General features: G+C 46.0%; 1 protein-coding gene across 7 annotated transcripts in view; it reads left to right on the top strand.

The window, feature by feature from the left end:
* Window positions 1-22,580, top strand: part of UNC13B (unc-13 homolog B) — a 196,617-nt gene extending 174,037 nt beyond the window's left edge. For 4 of the 7 annotated variants that reach the window (XM_064291767.1, XM_023545165.2, XM_064291766.1 and 1 more), the window contains 20 exons: window positions 1,740-1,890; window positions 2,933-3,001; window positions 4,397-4,486; window positions 4,824-4,952; window positions 8,700-8,827; window positions 9,467-9,552; window positions 13,497-13,623; window positions 13,862-13,958; window positions 14,189-14,332; window positions 14,658-14,735; window positions 15,312-15,389; window positions 15,616-15,704; window positions 15,952-16,104; window positions 16,231-16,354; window positions 16,463-16,519; window positions 16,706-16,786; window positions 17,845-17,992; window positions 20,383-20,475; window positions 20,658-20,817; window positions 20,975-22,580. In XM_064291767.1, coding sequence (XP_064147837.1) covers window positions 1,740-1,890; window positions 2,933-3,001; window positions 4,397-4,486; window positions 4,824-4,952; window positions 8,700-8,827; window positions 9,467-9,552; window positions 13,497-13,623; window positions 13,862-13,958; window positions 14,189-14,332; window positions 14,658-14,735; window positions 15,312-15,389; window positions 15,616-15,704; window positions 15,952-16,104; window positions 16,231-16,354; window positions 16,463-16,519; window positions 16,706-16,786; window positions 17,845-17,992; window positions 20,383-20,475; window positions 20,658-20,817; window positions 20,975-21,260 — 2,368 coding nt within the window. In that variant the 3' untranslated portion in view covers window positions 21,261-22,580. The remainder of the gene's footprint in view (window positions 1-1,739; window positions 1,891-2,932; window positions 3,002-4,396; window positions 4,487-4,823; window positions 4,953-8,699; window positions 8,828-9,466; window positions 9,553-13,496; window positions 13,624-13,861; window positions 13,959-14,188; window positions 14,333-14,657; window positions 14,736-15,311; window positions 15,390-15,615; window positions 15,705-15,951; window positions 16,105-16,230; window positions 16,355-16,462; window positions 16,520-16,705; window positions 16,787-17,844; window positions 17,993-20,382; window positions 20,476-20,657; window positions 20,818-20,974) is intronic. The other 3 variants (XM_064291765.1, XM_023545166.2, XM_023545167.2) reach the window with 1 other exon arrangement.
* Window positions 22,581-23,665: the final 1,085 nt, after the last annotated feature.

Genomic DNA, 23,665 nt, shown 5'->3' with positions numbered 1-23,665 from the left:
TCATTAATATCACACACAAGCAAAATTTTGCTGAAGATCATTCAAAAACGGTTGCAGCACTATATCGACAGGGAACTGCCAGAAATTCAGACCGGATTCAGAAGAGGACGTGGAACCAGGAATATCACTGCTGATGTCAGATGGATCCTGGCTGAAAACAGAGAATACCAGAAGGATGTTTACCTGTGTTTTATCGACTATACAGAGGCATTTGACTGTATGGATCATAATAAACTATGGGTAACACTGCAAAGAATGGGAATTCCAGAACACTTAATTGTGCTCATGAGGAACCTTTACATAGATCAAGAGGCAGTTGTTCCGGCAGAACAAGGGGATACTGATGGGTTTAAAGTCAGGAAAGGTGTGCGTCAGAGTTGTATTCTTTCACCATACCTATTCAATCTGTATGCTGAACAAATAATCCAAGAAGCTGGACTATATGAAGAAGAACAGGGCATCCGGATTGGAGGAAGACTGATTAACAACCTGCGTTACGCAGATGACACAACCTTGCTTGCTGAAAGTGAGGAGGACTTGAAGCACTTACTAATGAAGATAAAGACCACAGCCTTCAGTATGGATTACACCTCAACATAAAGAAAACAAAAATCCTCATAACTGGACCAACGAGCAACATCAGGATAAGCGGAGAAAAGATTGAAGTTGTCAAGGATTTCATTTTACTTGGATCCACAATCAACAGCCCTGGAAGCAGCAGTCAAGAAATCAAAAGACGCATTGCATTGAGTAAATCTGCTGCAAAAGACCTCTTCAAAGTGTTGAAGAGCAAAGATGTCACCCTGAAGACTAAGGTGAGCCTGACCCAAGCCATGGTATTTTCAATCCCATCATATGCATGTGAAAGCTGGACAATGAATAAGGAAGACTGAAGAAGAATCAACGCCTTTGAATTGTGGTGTTGGCGAAGAATATTGAATATACCATGGACTGCCAAAAGAACGAACAAATCTGTCTTGGAAGAAGTGTGGCCAGAATGCTCCTTAGAGGCAAGGATGGCAAGACTTTGGACATGTTGTCAGGTGGGATCAGCCCCTGGAGAAGGACATCATGCTTGGCAGAGTACAGGGTCAGCGGAAAAGAGGAAGACCCTCAATGAGGTGGACTGACACAGTGGCTGCAACAATGAGCTCAAGCATAACAACGATTGTAAGAATGGTGCAGGACCGGGCAGTGTTTTGTTCTGTTGTGTATAGGGTCGCTATGAGTCGAAACCGACTCGACGGCACCTAACAACAACAGTTCAGATTTAGACATGCCTCAGATTATTGATTTACAGATTATTGACTTACATACCAACACTTGGAGGCCCTGGTGGTGCAGTGGTTAAGCACTCAGCTGCTAACTGAAAGGTCGGCGGTTCTCTGTGGAAGAAAGATACTGCAATCTGCTTCCTTAAATATTATAGCCTTGGAAACCCTATGAGGGCAGTTCTACTCTGTCCTATAGGGTCCCTGTGAGTCGAAATCAACTTGAAGGCAATGGGTTTTTTACCAACACTTGCTTTCTCTGTGAGACTATCAAGTCTTTGGGTTCTTAACACTTAGCACAGAACATAGTAGGCATTCATTGAATGTATATTTGAATGAATAAATTATGAAGAGCATTGTATATCTAGGTGACTGGAAGCTTCACATACATCTGAGAGATCTTTTGATTCCTCAGTCTTTGCAGCAAGCCATAAGAGTCTTTGAGGCTGAAGGTGCTATGTTTTTCAGGCACTTTGCATGTCTGTCCTCCAAGTACATGTGTCCTGGTGTGCCAGCAGTGATGAGCACCTTACTGGCCAACATCAATGCCTATTATGCCCACACAACTGCGTCTACCAATGTCTCTGCGTCTGATCGCTTCGCAGCCTCCAACTTTGGGGTGAGTGAGATGTGACCCATTTGTTATCAATAAAGTTTGTTTTTTCTTGGCAGGTCCTACAATGTCAGTAAGTACCTGAGGCTAGCCCTTTTCCAGTGTCTGGACTGTTTCCCCTATTCAGGGCATGCCCTTTGCTGGTTTTAAGGTATCTGGGAAGTTGAATCATTAATCAGAATGTCACGTGACTTAAGTTTGACATGAAATGGGTGAATATCTCTGACTCACAACAAAGACTACCTCCTTAGGGATGAAATTGCTGATATCCCAAATCCATTGAGTCTCTGAGCCCTGTTTTTCTGTACTAACCATTTTTGGTTGTTAATAGAGTCTTTCTATTGATGAGTTTATGTCATTGATTAGGCCAGTCAGATATGTGTTCCATTCTGTCTCACTCCATTACGTATTTACTTAATACCTAATGATATATAATATAATCAATATATGAGTTCTGGGAGTCTACGCTAACAGCCTACAGGCACATGGTTCCGCATTTATATATATATTTTTTATAAAAGTCAACTATTAAAATAATGTTGTTTAATGTTTAAAAAGTATAAACCATCTTCCAAATGGATCAATATTTCTCCCTCCCATCATTACTGCTAGGCTATAACTGTTACGAGCTACTCCAAGACAGGACACCATGGATTCAGGAACAAGTTGGAGAATATGTTTGGGGTTTCCTTTATTCAATTAATATGAGTTAGTCCCAAAGGGGAGGAGATGCACAGGTCATCTCCTGTTGACTCTTACATAGAAATAGCTATTTTCCCTCCCAGGGACTTGGCTTTCCCCTTGGCAGTATGAGATTTCCCAGTTTTAGAAAGAGCTGCTAAGAGATGGAACAGAGACCACCTATCCCATTTCTCCCCCACATTGTTTGTTCTTCTAACCATGGGCAGGGAAGGATAGAATGGATCCCCAACTCAATGCTGCTCCCATCCTTTCTATTCACCCAAAGGTGATTCTGTTTCTGCTAATGTCTAGGGAGCTCAGAGGTAGGTTATTTCTCTCTTCTCCATTATTTGTTTTCCACCCTCAGAAGGAGAGATTTGTAAAACTGCTGGACCAGCTACATAACTCACTGAGAATTGACCTGTCCACATACAGGGTAAGTGAAGAGATGGCTGTGAGAGTGGGATAACAAACAGTATCAGTTTCAGTCCAGCAAGACTATAAGCCAGTCTTGGCCATTAAGATAGAAAACTGATCTGTGTCATACACACAGATGAGTGGCCAATACCAGTGACAACTGTGGCACTGTAAATCCCAAGGACCACACGGTATGCGAATAGCAGCAAGTAGGGCTGCTTTTATAGGCAGTTAGTTTTTCCAGCCTCACTTATCATTCTACCAGACTCTCTGATGACATTTTCATTAAGGAGTCTCCTGAGGATAATCTCTTCCAGAAATGCCCTTTTAAAAATGAGGTACTTAATTACATTTCCTTCTTGCTTTCTTCCCCTACTCTCCTCGTTTTCCAGAGGTGTGAAAATCTGTCTAGGGGGAGACAGAGTAGCCTGGCTTGGACAAGTATCAGAGGTCATGTCCAATCCTAGTATGGAGGGAGGAAATATATTTATTAGGAGGATGGGTTCCTGGGAGGGAACAGACTAGGAAGATGGGCAGTTTCTCAGTCCCTCCTAGGTTAGATCTTCTTAGAATGGCTTAATCCCTTGCTTTAAAGTGTTGTGAATTTCCAGAACAGGCAGTATACCCACATTAAAAAGTAAGTATAAAAACAACCTCAAAATAAAAAAGAAGCGAGGTTTTGATTATCTGCATTTCTAGGGCTTTCCATTTGCACGAACAATGGAGAGTTTGACTGTATATCTTATATTTGGCATATAAGTAGCCAGTTGAAAGTTTAAAACATTATCCCTTAAAGTGGAGAGTTGCTCAGCCATCTGCCTCCAGCTCTCCGTGGCAGCTTTCTCCTAAAGTTCATGCCAAAGAGAATGAAGTGAGGCATGGCAGGAAGGTCTTAAGGCCTTGGAACTCACTCCAAAAGCAGTTCTGTTCAGAGCTGATCTATCTGCTGGCTACAGAACAGGGAAAGAACTGGGATCTTCTGTACTGAAAGTACTGGTCCTAGATCTCGTCTGGTCTGTAGTGTGGCTATGCTTATATTCCAGGATATACAGTTAGAATGTATTTTTGAAGAGCTCACTGGGTGTAAGAATCTCCACCCAAGAAAAGTGCGTGTGTGTGCAAGTGTGTGTGTATATCTGTCTGTGTGTTCATTTGTGCAAATGCATGGGAAGTAGGGTTGGGGGAAGGATGTGTTGCTTTCTGGGCTGGGGAATATTAACTGCTTTTGGCAAGGGTCCATCTCTGTCAGTAGGAAAGAGAGGGAGACCTGTAGCATTATAGCTTTTTCTACCCTGCTCAACTAGGGAGAATCCCAGTGGGTGGCCGTCAGGGAAGCTTTTGATTTCATTGCTTTTGGCAGGGAAGGCTTTCATATTCGTCTGTTCCTTTCTTACATTTGCTTGATTCGCAATAGAATAATTTCCCTGCTGGGAGCCCTGACCGGCTTCAAGACTTGAAATCCACAGTGGATTTGCTGACCAGCATTACTTTCTTCAGAATGAAGGTAAGGAATGACTGGGCTGGGTATTGCTGGGCTGGGAATCATTGAGCAGAATAAGTATCATTGGACATAGTTTGAGGCCACAGGTTTCTTCTACTCTAAGCCCACATTTCTATAGACCTGTTTCCTGAGTTACTTCCGAGAAGGCACATAGACCATGGATCAATAAGGATGTGCTGGACAGTTCTCCCATCAGCTGTCCTAGCAACTTCCAGCCCAGGGCAAGGTGCAGGGAGCCGTAGAGAGATGAAGGAATCTGGAGTGGTTTAGAGGAATGCTAGAAGGAGATCCCACCCAGATGAGCAGGACTCTGGGCCCATATTTCTCTACTAACTGGCAGGTGCAAGAACTGCAGAGCCCTCCAAGAGCCAGCCAGGTGGTAAAGGATTGTGTGAAGGCCTGTCTGAACTCCACATATGAATATATCTTCAACAACTGCCATGACTTGTACAGCCACCAGTACCAGCTGGTAAGATGCTTGCAATCAAGTGGGGCCATCTGTCAGTGGCTCTTTGGATTCTCGGCTTTCCTTGCTCTGGTCTTGGTGGAAGGGAGCTCAGGGCAAAGTCTTTGAAATTACTGAGGGCGATAGAGTTGTGGAGTGTGGACCATTTAGACCATGTGATACATTTGTGGATGGAGAGGGGCCGTTGGACAGGCTCTGACATTCTGAGTTGAACAGAAGTGTTAACAGTAAGTTTTACTTTAGGGCTGAAAAAAGTGAACCTAAATTCTAGCACAATTCAGGGATTGAGTAGGTGAATTTTCACTCCATCCATAAGTCCCTCCTACCCCCAAGATTAATGTGTTTCTGGCTCACTGTGGGCCTCTGTGTAGCATCCTGGAGTTCCAGTCTGCTTTCTGAAACCTGTAACTGCCTCTCTGAGCAGCTAGCCCTTGGTAATCTAACTTTTCCCTCTGACAACCGTGCATTGCTGACCCTGTCCTTCTGTGAGGCTTAACTACTTTACCTATTCTAGGTTGGCATCCTAACTCAGTACCTGGTGACTTTGTACATTTCTCTAGATCCTTCCAACAGTGTCCTTCTCTCTCATTTCAAAGCCAGGGCTCCCTCTAGGCCTATCAGCTCGATTACAGTTCCCATCTTAGGAATGTCTTGATGACCACACATTTGCAGAGTATATTCCCTTCAGTCCAATGAATATGTATTGGATGTTTGTTCTGGGACAGGTCACTTTCCCTGAACTGTGGGAATACAGAGCCAAGAAAAGCATAGTGTGCTCCTTCAGCAAGTTTAGAATCTTATGGGGAGATATCTAAGCAAATACTTAACTACAATCAGAGCAGTCTGTTAGAAGAGCCTTGAGAAATTGAAGGGATTCCACAGAAGAAGTCACACCTGATCAGATATCAGGAAAACCTACATAAAACAATGGGTATTTGAGATAGGCTTTGAAAGGCAGTAGGATTTGTACAGCAGATGATAAAAGGACAGGTTAAATTTCTTGGACATTTACCCTTTAATGAGTACATCCAATTTGTAATGCTTCCTAGGAGTACCTTGTTGTTGTTAGGTGTTGTCGAGTCGATTTTGACTCATAGTGACCCCATGTGACAGAGTTGAACTGCCCCACAGGATTTTCTTGGCTGTAATCTTTATGGAAGCTGGTCACCAGGTCTTTCTCCCGCAGAGCTACTGGGTGGGTTTGAACTGCCAGCCTTTCAGTTAGCAGCCAAGCACTTAACTGTTTGCACCACTAGGGCTCCAGGAGCACCTTAAAACTAAAACCTGTTGCCATCGAGTCAATTCTGACTCATAGCAACCCTATAGGACATGGTAGAACTGCCCTATAGGGTTTCCAAGGAGCAACTGGTAGATTTGAACTGCCGACCTTTTGCTTAGCAGCTGAGCTAATCTTAAGCCACTAGGACACAGAACACCTTAGTGAAGAATAAAATCTTATTAATGCTGCCTCCTCTCATTCCCAAATATACTTTTTATACAGCCATATCTTTGAGACATCCTCTCTTTAAGGTTTATAAAACCTCCCATTGGTTCTGAAGTCCATGGGAGGTTTTCCCAGGGTCTTTGTTTTGCTTGCTACACTCTTTTTGTTATCTATCTGCGGATTCTCTCTGGTTGGGGGAGAACACTATTCTTAGCTTAGATATTTCAACCATGCAAGGGGCTGTCTGAATATTTGGGCTCTATTCCCTAATATGAGATGAACCTGACTTTGAAAGAGGACTTTAAACCATTCAGGGGCTTTTTGTAGTCTTTGTACTTTGCTAACTTTGTACTTTGCTAACTGATTTTTACTTTCTCTCACTCTCATTTCTCGTTATTTATTATTTAGATTGAAGTAAACTCTTGGTATACTTTAGATTTTTCATCTATTGACTTCGGTCATTGGTTTATTCCTCCATCTGTTCATTTAACAAACTGAGCACTAGGGGTATTAAGTTAACTTAGACATGTCTCTGCCTTTAGGGAGCTCATAGTTTGGTGCAAGTAGGGAGCAAGGTATTACATTCATTGTTTCTTATTATTGTTACTACATTTTATTGTAGTTGTCTGTAAGTCTATACCAGAGGTTCACAGAGTATGCTCTGGGAACCCAGAGGAAGGGTATCTAACCAGACCAGGAGTGTCAAGGAAAACTTCTCAGAAGAAGTAAAGCTCAACCTGAATTGTGAGAATGAGTAGAAATTAGCTAAGAAAGGAGCAGGTGTTGGGGTTTGGGGGAAAGAGAGCCAAGAGAAATACCATGTACAGAAAATAGAATGTTTGGAGGCATAGAATTATGAATGGGTATGTTCATTTAAGGACATGTAAGCAATATAATTAGATCATTTACAGCATCGGACTTTGGAGTTCAACCATCTGGCATCAAATCCACTAGCTTCATGACCTTCGGCAAGTTATGTGACCTCTCTGTCCTTCAATCTCTGTATCTGTAAAATGAAGGCAATAATAACTTCTACCTTAATGGAATTCTTATGAAGATTAAATGAAATCATGTATGTAAAGTTGTTACTCAAGTGCCTGGCACATAATAAGCAATAAATGGTGGTGGTAGTGTGATGATGGTGGTGAAAAGAGTAAGAGGTTGAGAGATGGGCCATATTCTGAGGGATCTTTGTGTGAAGCTAAGGAGTTTATACTTTATTGAAGGCTACGGAAGGGCTTTAAGCAGAGATGTAGCACCGTGAGATTTTTCTTGTAGAAAGGTCACTGATAGCTGCATGGAAGGTGGATTGGATTGACAATCAAAGTCCAGTTAGGGGTTTTTTAATGATAAGAGCCTAAGCAAGGATAGTGGCAGAAAAAGTAAAAGGAAGACATGCATTTAAGTGATATAAAGAGGTAAAGTCAACAGGCTGTAGACTCTGTCCTGGTTTCTAGTAACTTCCTGGTAATGCAGTCTCATTAGGGACTGTGGGACCTTTTGATGAAATATGACATCTCACATAAAAGTACTTTCCTTATCCTTCTGGGTTGCTTTACCCTTGCCTTTCTCCTTTTGTTTTGTGCCAGTGGGAGATTTTGTCTGTTCCAGCCTCCCTGTGGCCAGGGACAAGTGGAGTTGCTGCTCCATTCCTCAGATCCACAATTGTATTCCCCTGATTTTTTTTCTCCACCAAGGCCTTTTCTTATCCAACTAGACAAATGGCTTCCTAAATGCAGATCTTCCCCCTAATTACATTCAGGGATCAAAGGAAGTCCCACCCTGCTGATGGTTAGGCTGGCCTGCATGCTAGCTGTGTGCAGTGGCTCCTGCAAGACTTGGAAAGAATGTCTCAGAGTTGAGATGTCTATGTATGGCATGGACAGGGAGGGGGCTGTCAAAGGAGGGATACCATTAGAAGAGGAAGGCTGCCAATGGGGGTCACATGGAATTAGACCTACTTGGTGAGCCTGGAGGGGCTGTTCACTTCAGCCAGGGAGTTACTATACCCATAGTAACTGAGAAAACAAGGAATAGGACAGATCTTTATGTCTCCTGACTGAAGTATCAGAGCAGTGCCCTGGAGCTGGGGAGAGAAGTTCTCAGGGATGGACTCATTGTGTCCAAGAGACCTCCCAACAGTCCCCCTTTTGACAGAACAGAGGAAGTCTTGTGGAAGATATGTTCTAGGAGAGAAAGGACCCTTCTTCTTAGGAGGGGGTAGGGAAGAGAAGAGAAAGGAACATTGAAGACACTCTCCACATTCAACTCTGACTCTAAACTATCACTGTCTCCTCTGGAATAAGAAGCAGGAGCTGCCTCCAGAGGAACAAGGGCCCAGCATTCGGAACCTGGATTTCTGGCCCAAACTCATCACACTTATTGTGTCAATCATAGAGGAAGATAAGAATTCCTACACACCTGTTCTCAACCAGTAAGTATCACCCCACTTGGTCCTGCCTGGTTGGTGGTTGGTCTGTCCATGTGTTTAACAGCCTCTTTCTTTCCTATCTCTATGTGTTTGCAGTGCTACATCTTCCTCCTGTCCGTCCATCTGTCCCTCTGTCCCTTATATCTGTCTGGGTAACTGTTTCTGGAGACAGGTGTGAAGCGTAATGGCAGGTCCTGCCCAGCCTGAGCCAGCCTCCCTGGAGTGAGAGGCCTCTGGGACTATGGCTGCCATAGGAACCCCAGGGGACCCAGAGACCATGTGTGTATCTGTCTGTCCACTGTGAATAAAGTAGGCCTTCTTATAGCCCATCCCTTTGCCCTTTCTCCTCCAGCCTATTTAGCCTGGGTCTTCCTTCCAGCTTCAACCCTTCCCCCCTGGGTCTCAATTTCCTGCTTTTTGGTCATCCTCTCCCCTGGACCTACTTTGTCTGAGGGGATCCTCTGCCCTCCCTCTTGTCCTACCACTAGCCCCTGGTCCCTTTTCTCTAGATTGAGCCTACCCCTATTCTCTAGGCTTCTCTCTTTAGTCTGATCTCTAAGAACTAGGCACTTTAGCCTTGGAATCAATTGAATCAAATGGATCTTGCCTTCTTCTCTGACTGTGGCTTCTTCTGTCATCCAGGTTTCCTCAGGAATTGAATGTGGGAAAAGTCAGTGCAGAAGTGATGTGGCACCTGTTTGCCCAAGACATGAAATATGCACTGGAGGGTAAGGGTCTGTCCAATTCAGTGGGCTGCCAGGTCCCTAGCCCAAGAACCTTATTGCCTATCCCTTTCTTCTCTCAGACAACTACAAGTTCTGGGTGAATAGTACATTGAGAAACCAGAGGAATTCTAGGCATGGTGGGAGGTAGACCTCATGAGGCCTTGGCTGGGAAAAGCTTCAATCAAATAATATTGAAAATGGCTATGTGGATATAGGTCCCTCTTTCCAGCTTTGGACTGAGTGTCTGCTCAAAACTTTCCCAGCCCAGATGATCCACTCCCCATATTGGGTGCTCTTAAATGGCCCACTCCCAGGAGAATGGTCTTGCATAACTTATCTTTACAGTTCTAAAGAATCAAGGAACCTTAAATACATAAATAAAGTTATTTTCTTGTATTGGGGGCTGCTTGGCCTGGGTTTCCTTGAAAGCTGCTCTGGATCGGTGTGGTAGAGCCAGAAAAATACTTCCCTTACCCCTCCTATAGAGCAAGGCCACAGACAAATTACTATTCATCTCATTCATTCACCTTATCCTTTTATTCATTTATTGGTTCACACTTCCTCTGTATCAGATCTTCCCAGCGGTACCCATCTGGCTCATATATTTAGCCACATTTCCTGTTTATTTTTATCAGTGTATCTCATCAGTCTGTGAAAGTGGATCTAGAAGGAGGGGGAACAGTCTGAGGCAGGGACAAAGTAGTCTGGATCTGTTTTTTGGGTAGAGTGGCAGGGATAACTAGGTAACCCTCAGACTCTTAAACTCTTGAGGTTTAGAATCAATGAGTCTTGAGATTGAAAGGGACCTTGAAGATCTGTGTAAGGTTTGAGACAACCACAGGCTACACACACACAGTGTATATATAATTCAGTCCCAGAGCAGTGATCACACTGGATCAGCCCATTGAGGAGGTCAGCTATCTGTCTCCCTCAGGCAGCACTCAGTGAGCCCGATGGGGCATGTGGTTCCAATTATGCTAGGTACTGTGCTAATTGCTAGAGCCCCAGTGAGATGAATAAGGCATAGTCCCAGCTCTTGGGGAACTTACAGACCAGTATGGAAAATAGACCTATAAATTGGCAATTACAATACAAAGTTACAAGTGCTACAAAAGAAATGAGGATGTAACCTACATTCAGAAGGCCAGGGAAGGCTTCCTGGAAGAGGTGATGTACAAACTGAAACCTGAAGGATGATAGGACTTATCCAGTGGCAAGAGAGAGTGATAGTGACAGGAAAGGGAGACAGAACATTTCAGGCAGAGGGTTCAGCATGTTCAAAGGTCTGGGGTCTAGAGAGAGAGCTGTTATGCTTGGGGAACTGAAAGCTGTAGTTCTGTGTGGCTAGCCCTTTAGAGTGCAAGGGAAGAGATAAATGAGAGATGGGGCTGGAGAGGTAGGACAGAGCCAGATCATAAAGGAGGTTGTGAGCTTTGATTAGGCTTTTGGACCCTATCCTGAGGCAGATGGGAGTCACTGAAGTATTTTAAGCAAGGGAGGGACATTATCAGATTTATAATATAGAAAGGCCACTCACTCTGGCTACAGTCTAGAGAATAGATCGGAGGGGGAATGACCAGTTTAGAGGCTGTTGTAAGCCAGGTTGGAGATGGCAGTAATGAGAACTAGGTGAGCAACAGTGCTGCTAGAAAGAAATTCACAGATTCCAGAATATTTTAGAGGTAAAATCAGTAGGGATTGGTGATTTAACGGGAAGTGAGTAAAGAGGAAGAAGGAAGACTTGAGGATGATGCTCAGCATTGAACAAGAGGGTAAGATTAATTGGTAAACTCTGTTCACCTTCAGCTGGAGATGTTAAGATGGTAAGAGATGGGATGAGAGCTCAAACCCAGGCAAAGTGAGATGCTCCATCAAAATCTCATGTAGGTATTACCACGACCTGATTTGGGGGAGATATCAGCAAAGGGAATAGTTGAAATCACAAGATTGAAAGAACTCTTCAAGGATGAAAGATAAATGGAGGGAAAACAATGGAAGTCAGGGGGCAGAAGAAGGTTACAGATAAATGATTTCGACTTCTGCCAGATTAACCCCCACCATCACCATCACCTCCAGAATCAACCTTGAGCAACTTTACTGGAACGTGGTTCCCTGGGACTTGTTAGAACAGTTTAAGGTGTGACCAGCGTTTCAGCACTTATCCTGTTGGTTTTTGTGTCACAGAAGTTAATGTAGGATCTGGGGTTTGAGGCCAGAATACAGACAATGGGTTCAGCAGTGAAAGTGAGAATTATGTATGCTGTACCTTCAGGGTCCCTAGAAGAATGCAGTTAGAGAGCTCTGGAGTGATGGGGCAGCCCTGACCACACTTCCACACAGGAAGGAGGAGGACCCTCCTAGTGGTACCTTTTTATGGTTCTAGGTTCTTGGCTGGTTCATGGACTTTAAGGTGTGGGGTGGATGAAACGGGGTAATCCTTGAGAGGATCTCTCTGATGTCCCTGATTTTTTCACTCTTTTTGTTGCTCATTGGTATCTGTTCTGTCACAAGCAACCACTGTCATTCATATACGAAAAGTCCTCTTTCTGGGTGGTAAGAACTTTTGGTTGTTGTTCCTTTGCCTCTAGTTTTATCCCTTTTTCTCTTCTCTTGCTGACTGCTTCATAAAAAAAAAAAAACAAGAAAAAAAGACTGCAAATGCAGCTTCAGGTTGAGATGGTGCTGCCTGCAGTGCCAGGAGATAAAATTCCTGGAACCGGGAGCCCTTTGAGGTTGAACCTGGGCTTCCATTTCCTTCTTCAGTGTCTGCTGCACTAATTCACAAGGGCCACCTGCCCCAGACTGGTTGTTTTACCTTGACTTGGAGGAGCATCAGCCATAGCAACTCAAAACTGAGCAATAGGGCCCCCAAGGACACTGGCCTTCCCCTTTCTGTTGTTCAGTGCTCTCTCTCATTTGCTTGCTTTTAACTTATATGGAAACCCTGGTGGTGTAGTGGTTAAGTGCTATGGCTGCAAACCAAGAGGTCGGCAGTTCAAACCCGCCGGGCGCTCCTTGGAAACTCTATGGGGCAGTTCTACTCTGTCCTATAGGGTCGCTATGAGTCGGAATTGACAGGAGGGCACTGGGTTTGGTTTTGGCTTGGTATATGTCAGCACACAACTGGCCTTTATTATTCAAACTAATGCTTCAATTAAAGGTGATGGATGAAGAATAGTTGTGGGTGTGGCCAGTGCTGCAGACTCCCTGAGCAGGCTGTGGGTAATCTTTGCCCTAGATTTTCCAGAAGGCTCTGGAGATTCAGCTGGATGATCTTTCAAGTCCATAATAAGTGTCCCATTTTCTGCAGCATGAGGGCCCTTTCATCTGGCTGTGTTTCCATGGTTTCCGAACAGACTATTCTTATTTGCATACTTCTCAGAAAGCTCCTCTTTTTCAGTATCTCAGCTCTGCTTTAGAGCCCTTCAGTTTACCTCAAGATGCTGTTACACCGTGGCTGCTCAACCACTCTTGTCAGTTTGGGCCCACTTTGGTTTTCCCTGTCTCTGAAGTTGTCATTGACTTGTTCACTCCATGTACAACTCATCTCTGTATTTAAACCCAGTCTGAGGGAATGGCCTAGCCACTAAGACAGAAAAGGCCTGGAAAACCATGATCCATATCCAGTCTCAGGCAGTCTCCCCTCTAACCAGCATCAGCATCCACATTCCTTTCTCCTCTTCTTCACCAGGAGCCAGTGACCTCACTTGGAACTTCTAAAAGCTAGAGCAGGAAGACTGTAGGCCTTATCTGGCTTACTCTAAATGAAGATTTGGGCCAGGATCTTAGAGAGTTACTGAGTACAGTGCTGGTGTGGGGAGATGGTTGTGAGGAGGTTGGGAGTCACCCCTGATAGAGCCACCCAACCAGATCAGCTGCCTTGGGAAAGCTCAGAAACCATGGCCTCTACTGCCAGGATCTGACCCATCCTTCCTCCCCATCACTAGAGCATGAGAAAGACCGGCTGTGTAAGAGTGCCGACTACATGAACCTGCACTTCAAGGTGAAATGGCTCCACAATGAATACGTTGGAGATCTGCCTGCTCTCCAGGGGCAGGTGCCTGAGTACCCAGCGTGAGTTTTTACATGGGCACTGATAAGGGAAGGGAAGATAATTCCTTTGGCTTAGGTGGTGGCAGGGGCCAATATCCCTAGTTCAGTGCAGCAAGCCTGTTCTTGGCACTCCTATAAAAAGAGAAGAGGGTCAAGCCATGTCCTACCTTCCAGAAGATCCCAGTGTGGTAAAGATGTCAGACACAAGGCATAAGCCAACCAATAGCTCCAACCCCCAATTCTTCTTCTCTGGCTGCAGGTGGTTTGAGCAGTTTGTGCTGCAGTGGCTGGATGAGAATGAGGATGTGTCTGTGGAATTCCTGCATGGGGCCCTGGAACGAGATAGGAAAGACGGTGTAAGTTTGGAGCTTGGAATGTGCAGGGGTCAGATCAGGTCTCCAGCAATTAGCTGTCTGCAGAAGTTCTTGGGTTTTGGCCAGCATGGCTATCCCTGGCCTGCAGAGTCCCTAAGGAGGGCTATTGAGGGCCATTGATCCCCCCTGCTGGGTAGAGCCCTTTTGAGCCCTACAAGCTTGGGGAAAAGATAACAGCTGAGGACAGTTACCCTGTGTGTGGCCTTGTTTAGTTCCAGCAGACATCAGAGCACGCACTCTTTTCCTGTTCTGTGGTGGACGTCTTCACACAGCTCAACCAGAGCTTTGAGATCATCCGGAAGTTGGAATGCCCAGACCCTAACATCCTTGCCCACTACATGAGGAGATTTGCTAAGGTGACCATGACCCTCCCTCCCCCTCCCCTTTGCCACCACTACCACCACATTCACAGCCTAGTCACAGGCCTGAGTTCAGCCTTTCTGCAAGGTGGCCTTCAGGTAAAGCCTAGCGTTATTCCCTTCTCCTTTGTGTGTGTCTGGGACAGATGGATGGGTCTGTCTCAATACTGCTCTGGGGTTGAGAGGGAGCTTTGTCTCTTACTGTGCAATTCCCCCTTCAGCTCGTTGTTATTGATCTGGGATGAGATGAGGGGCCTCAGGCAAGACCCCTGTGGGGATACCTAAGGGCTCCCTCTCCTTTCCTTTTCTCCTCTCTTATTAGACCATCGGGAAAGTGCTGATGCAGTATGCAGACATCTTATCAAAGAACTTCCCAGCTTATTGCACCAAGGAAAAACTGGTGAGGGTCAGACCCTGAGGCCCTTAGAGGAAAGCAGTGGAGGACATTTGAATCCTTCTTGCTTTTGAGGTTGTCCTCAGAGCTCAGGGTTGGGGTGATGCTCGTGACTTCTGATTCCCACCAGTGCTTTGCTCCCTGGCCTGTCTGTTTCTCTGGTTATCTAGCTATCTAGCTGGCTGTAATGTAGTCCCTTGAGGTCTATGCCACAAAATGATAAAAACTTGACCAGGAGTTCCTCTGAGCCTTCCCTTGGTATTTTATCCTATATAAGCTAGGCTTTGTTTAGTCTTTTTTTCTTAAATGAAAAAAATTTAAAACATTCAAAAATTACGAAGGCTAGTACCTTGAACACCTGTGTACCCACTGCCCAGCTTAAAAACCAAAATATTTGCTTCTAGTCTTCTTTCAGGAATTGCTTGATTTGACTCCAGATCACAATGCTTAGAGAAAGGCCTACGTGATATGTACTGTGAATTCCCTGTGGCTTTCAGCTAGTGTGAGGAGGGGAGGGACTCTAGGCTACTGGGTTTTGTGCTGAAAGGAGCCAAGATTCAGCAGCTCCATCTGTCTCCAAAGCCCTGCATCCTGATGAACAACATGCAGCAATTGAGAGTACAACTGGAGAAAATGTTTGAAGCCATGGGAGGCAAGGAGGTAGGTCTTAGGGTTTGGTGCCTCTGTACCTCTACACCTCCCTTTATTCTTGAGCCCCCTGGCCACAGAACTGTACCCTTTCTCAAACTAGCCTGGGGTCTGGGCTGACTTGAGTTGAGAGATTTGAGTAGGCATTGGGATAAAGGCCCTAGGAAGAATGGGGACATAAGAGTGGAGAAGAGGCTAAGACAACCAGCTTAGCCAAGCCTACCTTTTATGGATACAGCTGGACCCTGAAGCTGCAGACAGTCTGAAGGAGCTTCAGGTGAAACTGAATACAGTTCTGGATGAGCTCAGCATGGTGTTTGGAAACAGGTCAGTGGCTTCAAAACACAATGGACTTGCCGGCCCTCAGAGCCAGGAGTGGTCTCTGGCCAATCCCAAAGTCCGTCCTCCACACCTGTCTATCCAGCTGCAGGTGTTTAGATCTTCCCTCTACTCCTCTGCCTGTCTTTGCTGGAGCTGCACCACAAGCATGCTAGAATGGTACCAAATAGCTGGTGCAGCTCCAGGGCAGTGTGTGTTTCGGGAGGGGAGGGCTGCACTGTGGGCACATGTGTAGTTTCCAGGTGCGGATTGATGAGTGTGTTGGACAAATGGCTGACATCCTGGGCCAGGTTCGGGGCCCAGGGAATGCATCCCCCAACGCCAGGGCCTCAGTGGCTCAGGATGCAGATAGTGTGCTCCGGCCTCTCATGGACTTTCTGGATGGCAAGTGAGTACAGCTCTCAAGACTATCCTGTGGGGATAAGCAAGGCAGAAGGAGGCAGACAGAGGAGTCTCTCTGGGAGGGAGGCTCTCAAACTCTGGCCCTGGCCTCACCTGTTGCCTGGGCTTGCAGCCTGACACTCTTTGCCACTGTGTGTGAGAAGACGGTTCTGAAGCGGGTACTGAAGGAGCTATGGCGAGTGGTAATGAACACAATGGAAAGGATGATTGTTCTACCCCCACTCACTGACCAGACGGTAAGGACACTTCTTTCCACTTCCTCTTACTGTCTCCCTTCCCCTCATTCCCCACTTCCTGATCAAGTTGGGAGTGTTCTGCTTTTGTCTGATCCCCTGTCTGCTTAGGGTACCCAGCTGATCTTCACTGCGGCCAAGGAGCTAAGCCAGCTTTCCAAACTCAAGGTGGGTGTGGGGTCCCCCTGACAGACATGGTTCTTCTGAGACTATGGGGGAAGGGAACCTGGAGGGAGGAGATTTGAGCTTTGAGGCTGAAGAGGAAGGAAAGGAGAGGAACATGTAGTTGTGGGGGCAAGGTTTTCATGACAGCCCCAAGCTATCCTGACACTGCTGCATTCTCTGCTGTTCCAGGACCACATGGTGCGAGAGGAAACACGGAGTCTCACTCCCAAGCAGTGTGCAGTTCTTGACCTTGCCCTGGACACCATCAAGGTGGACATCTCCTCTTCCAGACAATCTTACTAGCATACTTGTCCCGGCATTCTACTCTAGCAGACCAAGAGTCCTCAGGGCTTTTGCCACTCCACATCCAGAAAAGATTGATTTTTATGTTTGCTACTTTCTCTGCTATGCCCATATTGCTTCCTTCAACTTTCTTCCAGGATTGTTGGGAGCAACCAAAAAGATACCTCCTGTGTGGTCTCAAATGACTCACCATTGACCCAGGGCACTTATTCCTAAGTTCTAAGGGCAATTCAGTTCACTTAGTTCCTCATTGCCATTCCTAAGTATTTCCCACTAGAAATTAATCTTCCAGATTTTAATACTCCAAATCTGACTGACGTTCTTTTCTTCCACTTAAGTATAAAGTCATTTGAGTTTTCAAAGGATTTCTTCCTACCATCCTTTCATTCATTCATTTAATTGTGGAGCTTATATACCAGGCACTATCCATTATGAAGGATACAAAGAAAATCAGATATGATTCCTAACCTGATAAGATGCTTATCATCCAGTTTGGAAGTAATAAGGCAAGTACATACAAACTGTGATTCAAGGCATTTGGGAGAGGTTTGTCATAGGTACAAAGCTTTCTAAGGGTCCAGAGGGGCAAAAGAGCACTTCTGGTTATTCTTCCTGCCTGAAATGGTTCTAGTTCATATCTTTGCCTGTCCTGATTGACCCATCCTTCAAACACCACCTCCAGGAACCCTTTCTTGCTGAATAGCTCCCTAGCCCCCACCACTAAATACCCAAATAATACAACCTTGTATGACATTTTATTGTGAATGTACTTGTCTTCATCTCATCCATCCCTTACCAGACTGAGGGATGGATAGTTTACCCTAAGACCATGACTCTTGCTTTCTGAGGATATTCCTGACCTTATTGTTTATTAAAGGGCTTATTGTCCTCACCATTCCCTCCTGGCTTCTTCCATAATTTGCTGAGCCTCTGCTCAGACATGATTTCTCCAAGGACAGTGTTGGGGAGTGGCCATGTCTATAAGGGGATGAGGCAGTAGTAGTAGGTACTTGTTTGTGTTGCAGCAATACTTCCACGCAGGAGGCAATGGACTGAAGAAAACTTTCTTGGAGAAGAGCCCAGATCTGCAGTCTTTACGCTATGCCCTGTCTCTGTACACACAGACCACAGACACACTCATCAAGACCTTTGTGCGTTCCCAGACTGCCCAGGGTAAGCCCCCAAGGACTTTGGGCCCCCACCTCCCCTTCCTGATACATTTCTGTCCTCCACTCCCTAGGAAGAATCCAGTTATTTATTCAGAGAGCCCTTCAAACAGATACCAGGATTTCTTGAGAGAGCCTAACACTTAGCCCCCACCCCATACCTATACTAGACTCCATCCCATACCCATACCAGACAGGAGAATAACAGGAGCCTAGAAATTGTGCCTGAGATTTTTCTCCAGACTTTGTCTGGTCAGTGCATGTTTATTAAGCTCAAGGAGTATACGCTGCCCGGTATGGGGTGAGAAGAGGAAAAATCTGAGGAAGTATTGAGAATGAGTGTTTGGGATACTCGTGAACATTCATAGCTTTGGCTGGGAGTTGTCCCGGAAAGAGAGAACAAAAGACTCTCCAGAGTCACCACTGTGGTGAATGAGAGGCAAACCATGGGCATAATGGGAGGGAGGGCACAGCTCCTGCGACACTGTGCACAGCTATGGCCCCAGCCTCATGGGTGGTGCTAATGCACAGGGACCCAAGCAGGTGGTTTTCTCCCAGTGATTTCCAGTCCTCAGAACCCTCCCTCCCTCTAGCTAGGCCTGTCTGTAACAAAAGACGTCTGCATTGGTGTGGCTCACACTGAAATTCTGACCCTGACCCTGGAGCAGGCCCCTCCAGGGAGGGACTTTCAGGCATATTTGTCATAGCTTGTTCCAGAGAAACCTAGGCATGCTGCCTGGGAGAGTGAACCTAGTGGAGGGAGGGGGAAGGCATAGACCTTACTGAGTTGTGGATCTGGAGCACAGAGCTGACCTGGAGAGGAAGAGGGATCTAAGCAGCTAGACTTGAGTAGAGGGAGGTGAGAAAATGAAAGGGACCTACAGTACTGCTCCATCTTCCACATCTGTTCTTATCTCCAGTCCAAGGTGGGAAGAAAAGAGAGCAGAAGTAGCTATGTGTCTTGGTCAAGGGGACAGGGACAACTTTTACAGAGCTGAGTACATGCAAAGGCCTATTCAGGGATGGTTTGGGTTAATCCAGAAGGGCTTTTTAGAAACACTGAGCTTTAAGCTAGACATAAAGATAAGAAGGCAGATGTGGGGACTTTCAAGTAAGAATTGTGGATGCAGGTAAAATCCAAATGTGTATGTGTGTGTTCTCTACCTCTTGCTGTGTCATTTAAGGGCCAAGGAAAATAAAACCTGCAACTTCTCTCTTGCCTGCCCCACTGGTCTCAGACACCTCTCCGGCTTCTCTTCTGCCCATAATTTGGTTGATCTCTAAGCTCTGGAGTCTAATTTGCAGCATTCAGGCACTGATCCCTGCTCTTTGATTCCTCTCTCCACCCAACCCCTATCTCCGTGCTCCCTCAGAATATGTGTAGAGCTGCTCTGAATGGCTGTTAACTCCTTAGACCTCTAACTGATTCTTCTTTCATTGTTCTACTGCTGCTACTACCTCTCGACTTGCCTGTCCTCACGCAGTGCATGATGGGAAAGGTATTAGGTTTACTGCTAATGAGGACATTCGACCAGAAAAGGGTATGTTATACACTATGCAGATGTGAATCTAACATGGGATAGTCTAACAAGGGCTAACACTGACTCCTGTGAACTACAGTTAAGTTCTTCATGTTGGGAGGTGGGAGCAGTAAACCAGGTTCAAAGTTCAGAAGCTCTACCCAAACTTTTAGAGATGGGAGATTTTGTCTTACAGCCCAAGAAGGGGTTAACAATAGTTCTGCCATCAGAACCCTCTAATCCGCCCCCCCACCCCCGCCCCAAGAATATGGTGTTCAGGGTAATGGTATTTTCCCAAAACAGAGTGAGGCCTCTGCTGAAGGTTGCCTGCACATTGGCTCTTTCCAGAGATTGGGATTGGGCATTGTTCTATGGAGGGGTCCAGGTTTGAGTAGGACAAAGTATTTTCTGAGCAGAGCAGCCTCCCAAGCAGGGGCCTCCAGAAACCCTCGAGCAGGTAGTGGTTTTGGCCAGAAAGAGAATCACATTATTCCACTAGACAAACCATATGGTAGACACAGTTCCAAGACACAGCTACAGGGTGAAAGTTCTGTCTTTCCCAACATCTTGCAATGAAAAACTCTTCACCCTAGGAGATAGGAGAGGTTTGGGAATCCTGGGAGATTCCTGGTATATTTTTGTAAGAAGTTCAGCCTAAGATGTTATCAGCCTAACTTCGTTATAATATGTAACCTCATTCTTTCTCCTTTTTCTTTCCCTTCTCCCATTGCCTACTTCCCTGTGGTTGTTGTGGGTCATTGTTTCTTGCTTTAGAGTGTAGGGTGGTGGCCTCCTAACTCCTCAGTTTTACCTAAATAATTAGGCTTGAAGTCCTAGAGTTCCTAATGCGGGATTCACCTGTCCTTTTGTCCCTTAGGGTCTGGTGCGGATGATCCTGTGGGAGAAGTCTCTATTCAAGTGGACTTGTTTACACACCCTGGTACTGGGGAGCACAAGGTCACAGTGAAAGGTGAGGGGCATGGAGTTACAATCCCTGACTTTTTTCTGCTCAGTGGCCTTTCTCAGCTGTCAAAGGCAAGGGCTGCTAATCCCAGCCTTCCAGCTCAGCCTTCCTCCAAATGGATTGCCCCCTGGGGCTCAAGAACTGGGAAGACCTGGTGGGATCCCTCACAGGTTTCCCTTATTTGGCAGTGGTGGCTGCTAATGACCTCAAATGGCAGACAGCGGGTATGTTCCGGCCCTTTGTGGAAGTGACCATGGTTGGCCCACACCAAAGTGATAAGAAGAGGAAGTTCACAACCAAGTCCAAAAGCAACAATTGGACTCCCAAGTACAATGAGACATTTCACTTGTAAGTTACGGGGGTGGAGGGCCTACAGGACTTGGATGGGAATAAACTGGGGGGTTAGAAGATGAGAGGGGAGGGATGGGCTGGATGGCAGGCTGGGGTGAACTCAGTTGAAGGCTCCTTCAGCTTTGGCCTCCTGTCTTCCACCCTGTGCTCACAGCCTCCTGGGAAATGAAGAGGGGCCAGAGGCCTACGAGCTGCAGATATGTGTGAAGGATTACTGCTTTGCCCGGGAGGATCGCGTGCTGGGGCTGGCTGTGATGCCTCTGAGGGATGTGGCAGCCAAGGGCAGTTGTGCCTGCTGGTGTCCCTTGGGCAGGAAGATCCACATGGATGAGACAGGCATGACCATTCTCCGGATTCTGTCTCAGAGGAGCAATGATGAGGTGGCCCGAGAGTTTGTGAAACTAAAATCGGAGTCTCGCACCACAGAGGAGGGAAGCTGAGCACCTTTGTCCCCTGTGCCAACCAGGCAGCACCACTTCCACAAATCAGGGCCGGTGAGATTTAGCTATGTAGCCAGCTTAGGGTCCTTGTAGTAAAGAGGCTGACTCCTTCAGTTAAGGTTATTTAAGGGAAAAACGGGTGATGAGGGTATGGCTTTCACAGAAAGGGCCATGAATCCCTGACCAGCAGGCCTGAGGTGCTAGGAACTGGGCTGTGAGAGTTACCAAATAGGGAGATTTTTCATAAAGAGAGAGAGACAGACATTCCTGAGAATGTTAGTCATTCTTGGTAGACACTCCTTCACTCTACACCCCTATTTCTAACCACTCTCCCTACCATACCTTATCCAGTTAGTCACATACACACCAATCATTAGAAGAACAAGTTTAGAAGTTCTAGAGCTTGTTCCTGGCTGGCTAGGTAGTCACTTAAGCCTACAGATATCATTTGAGCCCTGTAGTCTGGACTGGGGTGTGGCCACAGCAGGAACACACAGAATTCAGACTGTCCCTTGAGCAGAATCCACCGATTTTCTGTGGCTCCAATGTGAACAAGGCTTTGAAACTGAACAAGATGCCTTCCAGAAATGAGCTGTGCTAACCCACATCTCAGATTATATGTCATAAGTAGAGCCAGGTTCACACGGTGCTTCAGAGACCTGAGCAGAATATTCGTTGGAACCCAAGCGCTAGGGTCCACCTGCCTGGGAGTCCCCCTACCTCACTTCTGTAGGGCAGGGGAGTGATGCTTCAGGACATAGGAGGCTATTCTTATGTGAATGGATCTCAGGGGTACCTGATGGACCCAGGAGAGAGGGCTGTATTTCTTTCTTGGATAGGCCCTGAACAAAGCCCAAAACTGTGGAGTCCAGTATAGAAAGATTCCCCCTCACCTATGGCCTCTGCCTTCTGGCTGTCCTCCAAACCTTACAGAAAGAATCTAGCCTTTGAACTCTCCTGTTTTCATCTGGGTCAACTGCTGTTCCCCTCACAGATGTTTACCCCTACAGAAGGAAGTTGGAATATGATCCCTTTGTGCAGGCTGGATGGAAAAAAAAGGGGCCTCAATATTCCCTGGGAGGTCAGAGACAAACTCTTTCAGGGGTCGTACAGCCTTCCCAGGCCTTTGTTCAGAGATGTGATACAATCTTTGGATCGCCTCGGTAGCAGCCTCCTGGACTTCCTGAGGAACTCAGCATTTTCCACAGCTGTACTGGCCATTACATGAAACAAGAAACCAGGCATCTTTGTTATTGTTAATTATTGTATGTGCCATTGTGAAATTATAGGCTAGTCTGTAATAAATTATCTTGTAGCAGCCTCTTGGGTCTGGTAATTCTTAGCAAAATGTGGAAAGCCACAGAAATGACTATCCTACATAATGGTAGATATTGGACCAGTGGCCCTTTGCTGGTTCATCCTCCCATTCTGTCCCTGAGTGGTGGAACCTAAAGTGACTCTGAATAAGTACTAAGCAGTACAGCAGCTGTTGGGCTTGCATCTCGGCCTTTACCTGAGACTGCCAATCCAATTAACAGAGACGTGGGACCTGGGGTGTCAGTTACCTGCAAAACTCCAGAAGAGCAGGAGATGACAATGTGTGCCAGTGAAAACTAGCTCACAGGGTCTCTTCCTTTGTATAGAATCACTGGACTATTCTAGGACAGACCACTGCCTGGGCTGTGAGGACAAGGCTGAGGCCTACTGAGGAGAGATGCACCTCCATGGCTTGGCAGAGAACCGAGGCTGGCATGGACAAGACAGGGGATTAGGCCCAGGGACTGCACACTGGCCATTTCATTCAAGTTCTGTTCAAGGAAGAACTTGAGTATAAAGTCTGCTTTCATAGAGGAGGAAACAAATAAAAAGTGAGACTTCCCCACCATGGGATCCAAAAAGCTGAAGCAAGAAAAATAGTGCTTATCTGCTTTCTCATCCTGCTCTATCACCACTAGTGGGGCAGGGGTGGGGTGGGGGCACAGGATAGGTTAACTAACTCCAGCCTCCCTGAGTTCCTTATTTCCATTTGCCTGCCAAAGAAATCCTTCCAATTCAGTTGCCCAGCCATTTTAAAATTTCGTTCTCCCACATCCTCTGCCAAACCAGTTGCCTTCTATCATTTCTACCTCAAAATTGTCTCTTGAATCCATTGCCTTACCTCAGTTCCAATTACCACTACCACAAGTGGCATAGTGGCCTTTAGTTCCCCTTGTCCGGACTGGAAACACTGGTGGCGTAGTGGTTAAGTGCTATGGCTGCTAACCAAAAGGTTGGCAGTTGGAATCCACCAGGTGCTCCTTGGAAACTCTATGGGGCAGTTCTACTCTGTCCCATAGGGTCGCTACAAAATGCACTCCACGGCAACGGGTTTGGGTTTCTTTGGTTTTGTCTGGATTACCTCTATA

This window comes from Loxodonta africana, chromosome 9 (assembly GCF_030014295.1).
Source record: "Loxodonta africana isolate mLoxAfr1 chromosome 9, mLoxAfr1.hap2, whole genome shotgun sequence".
Classification (NCBI taxonomy): Eukaryota; Metazoa; Chordata; class Mammalia; order Proboscidea; family Elephantidae; genus Loxodonta; species Loxodonta africana.
Note: the sequence above shows the minus strand (reverse complement) of the source record. Positions and strands in the feature narration are given on the sequence as shown.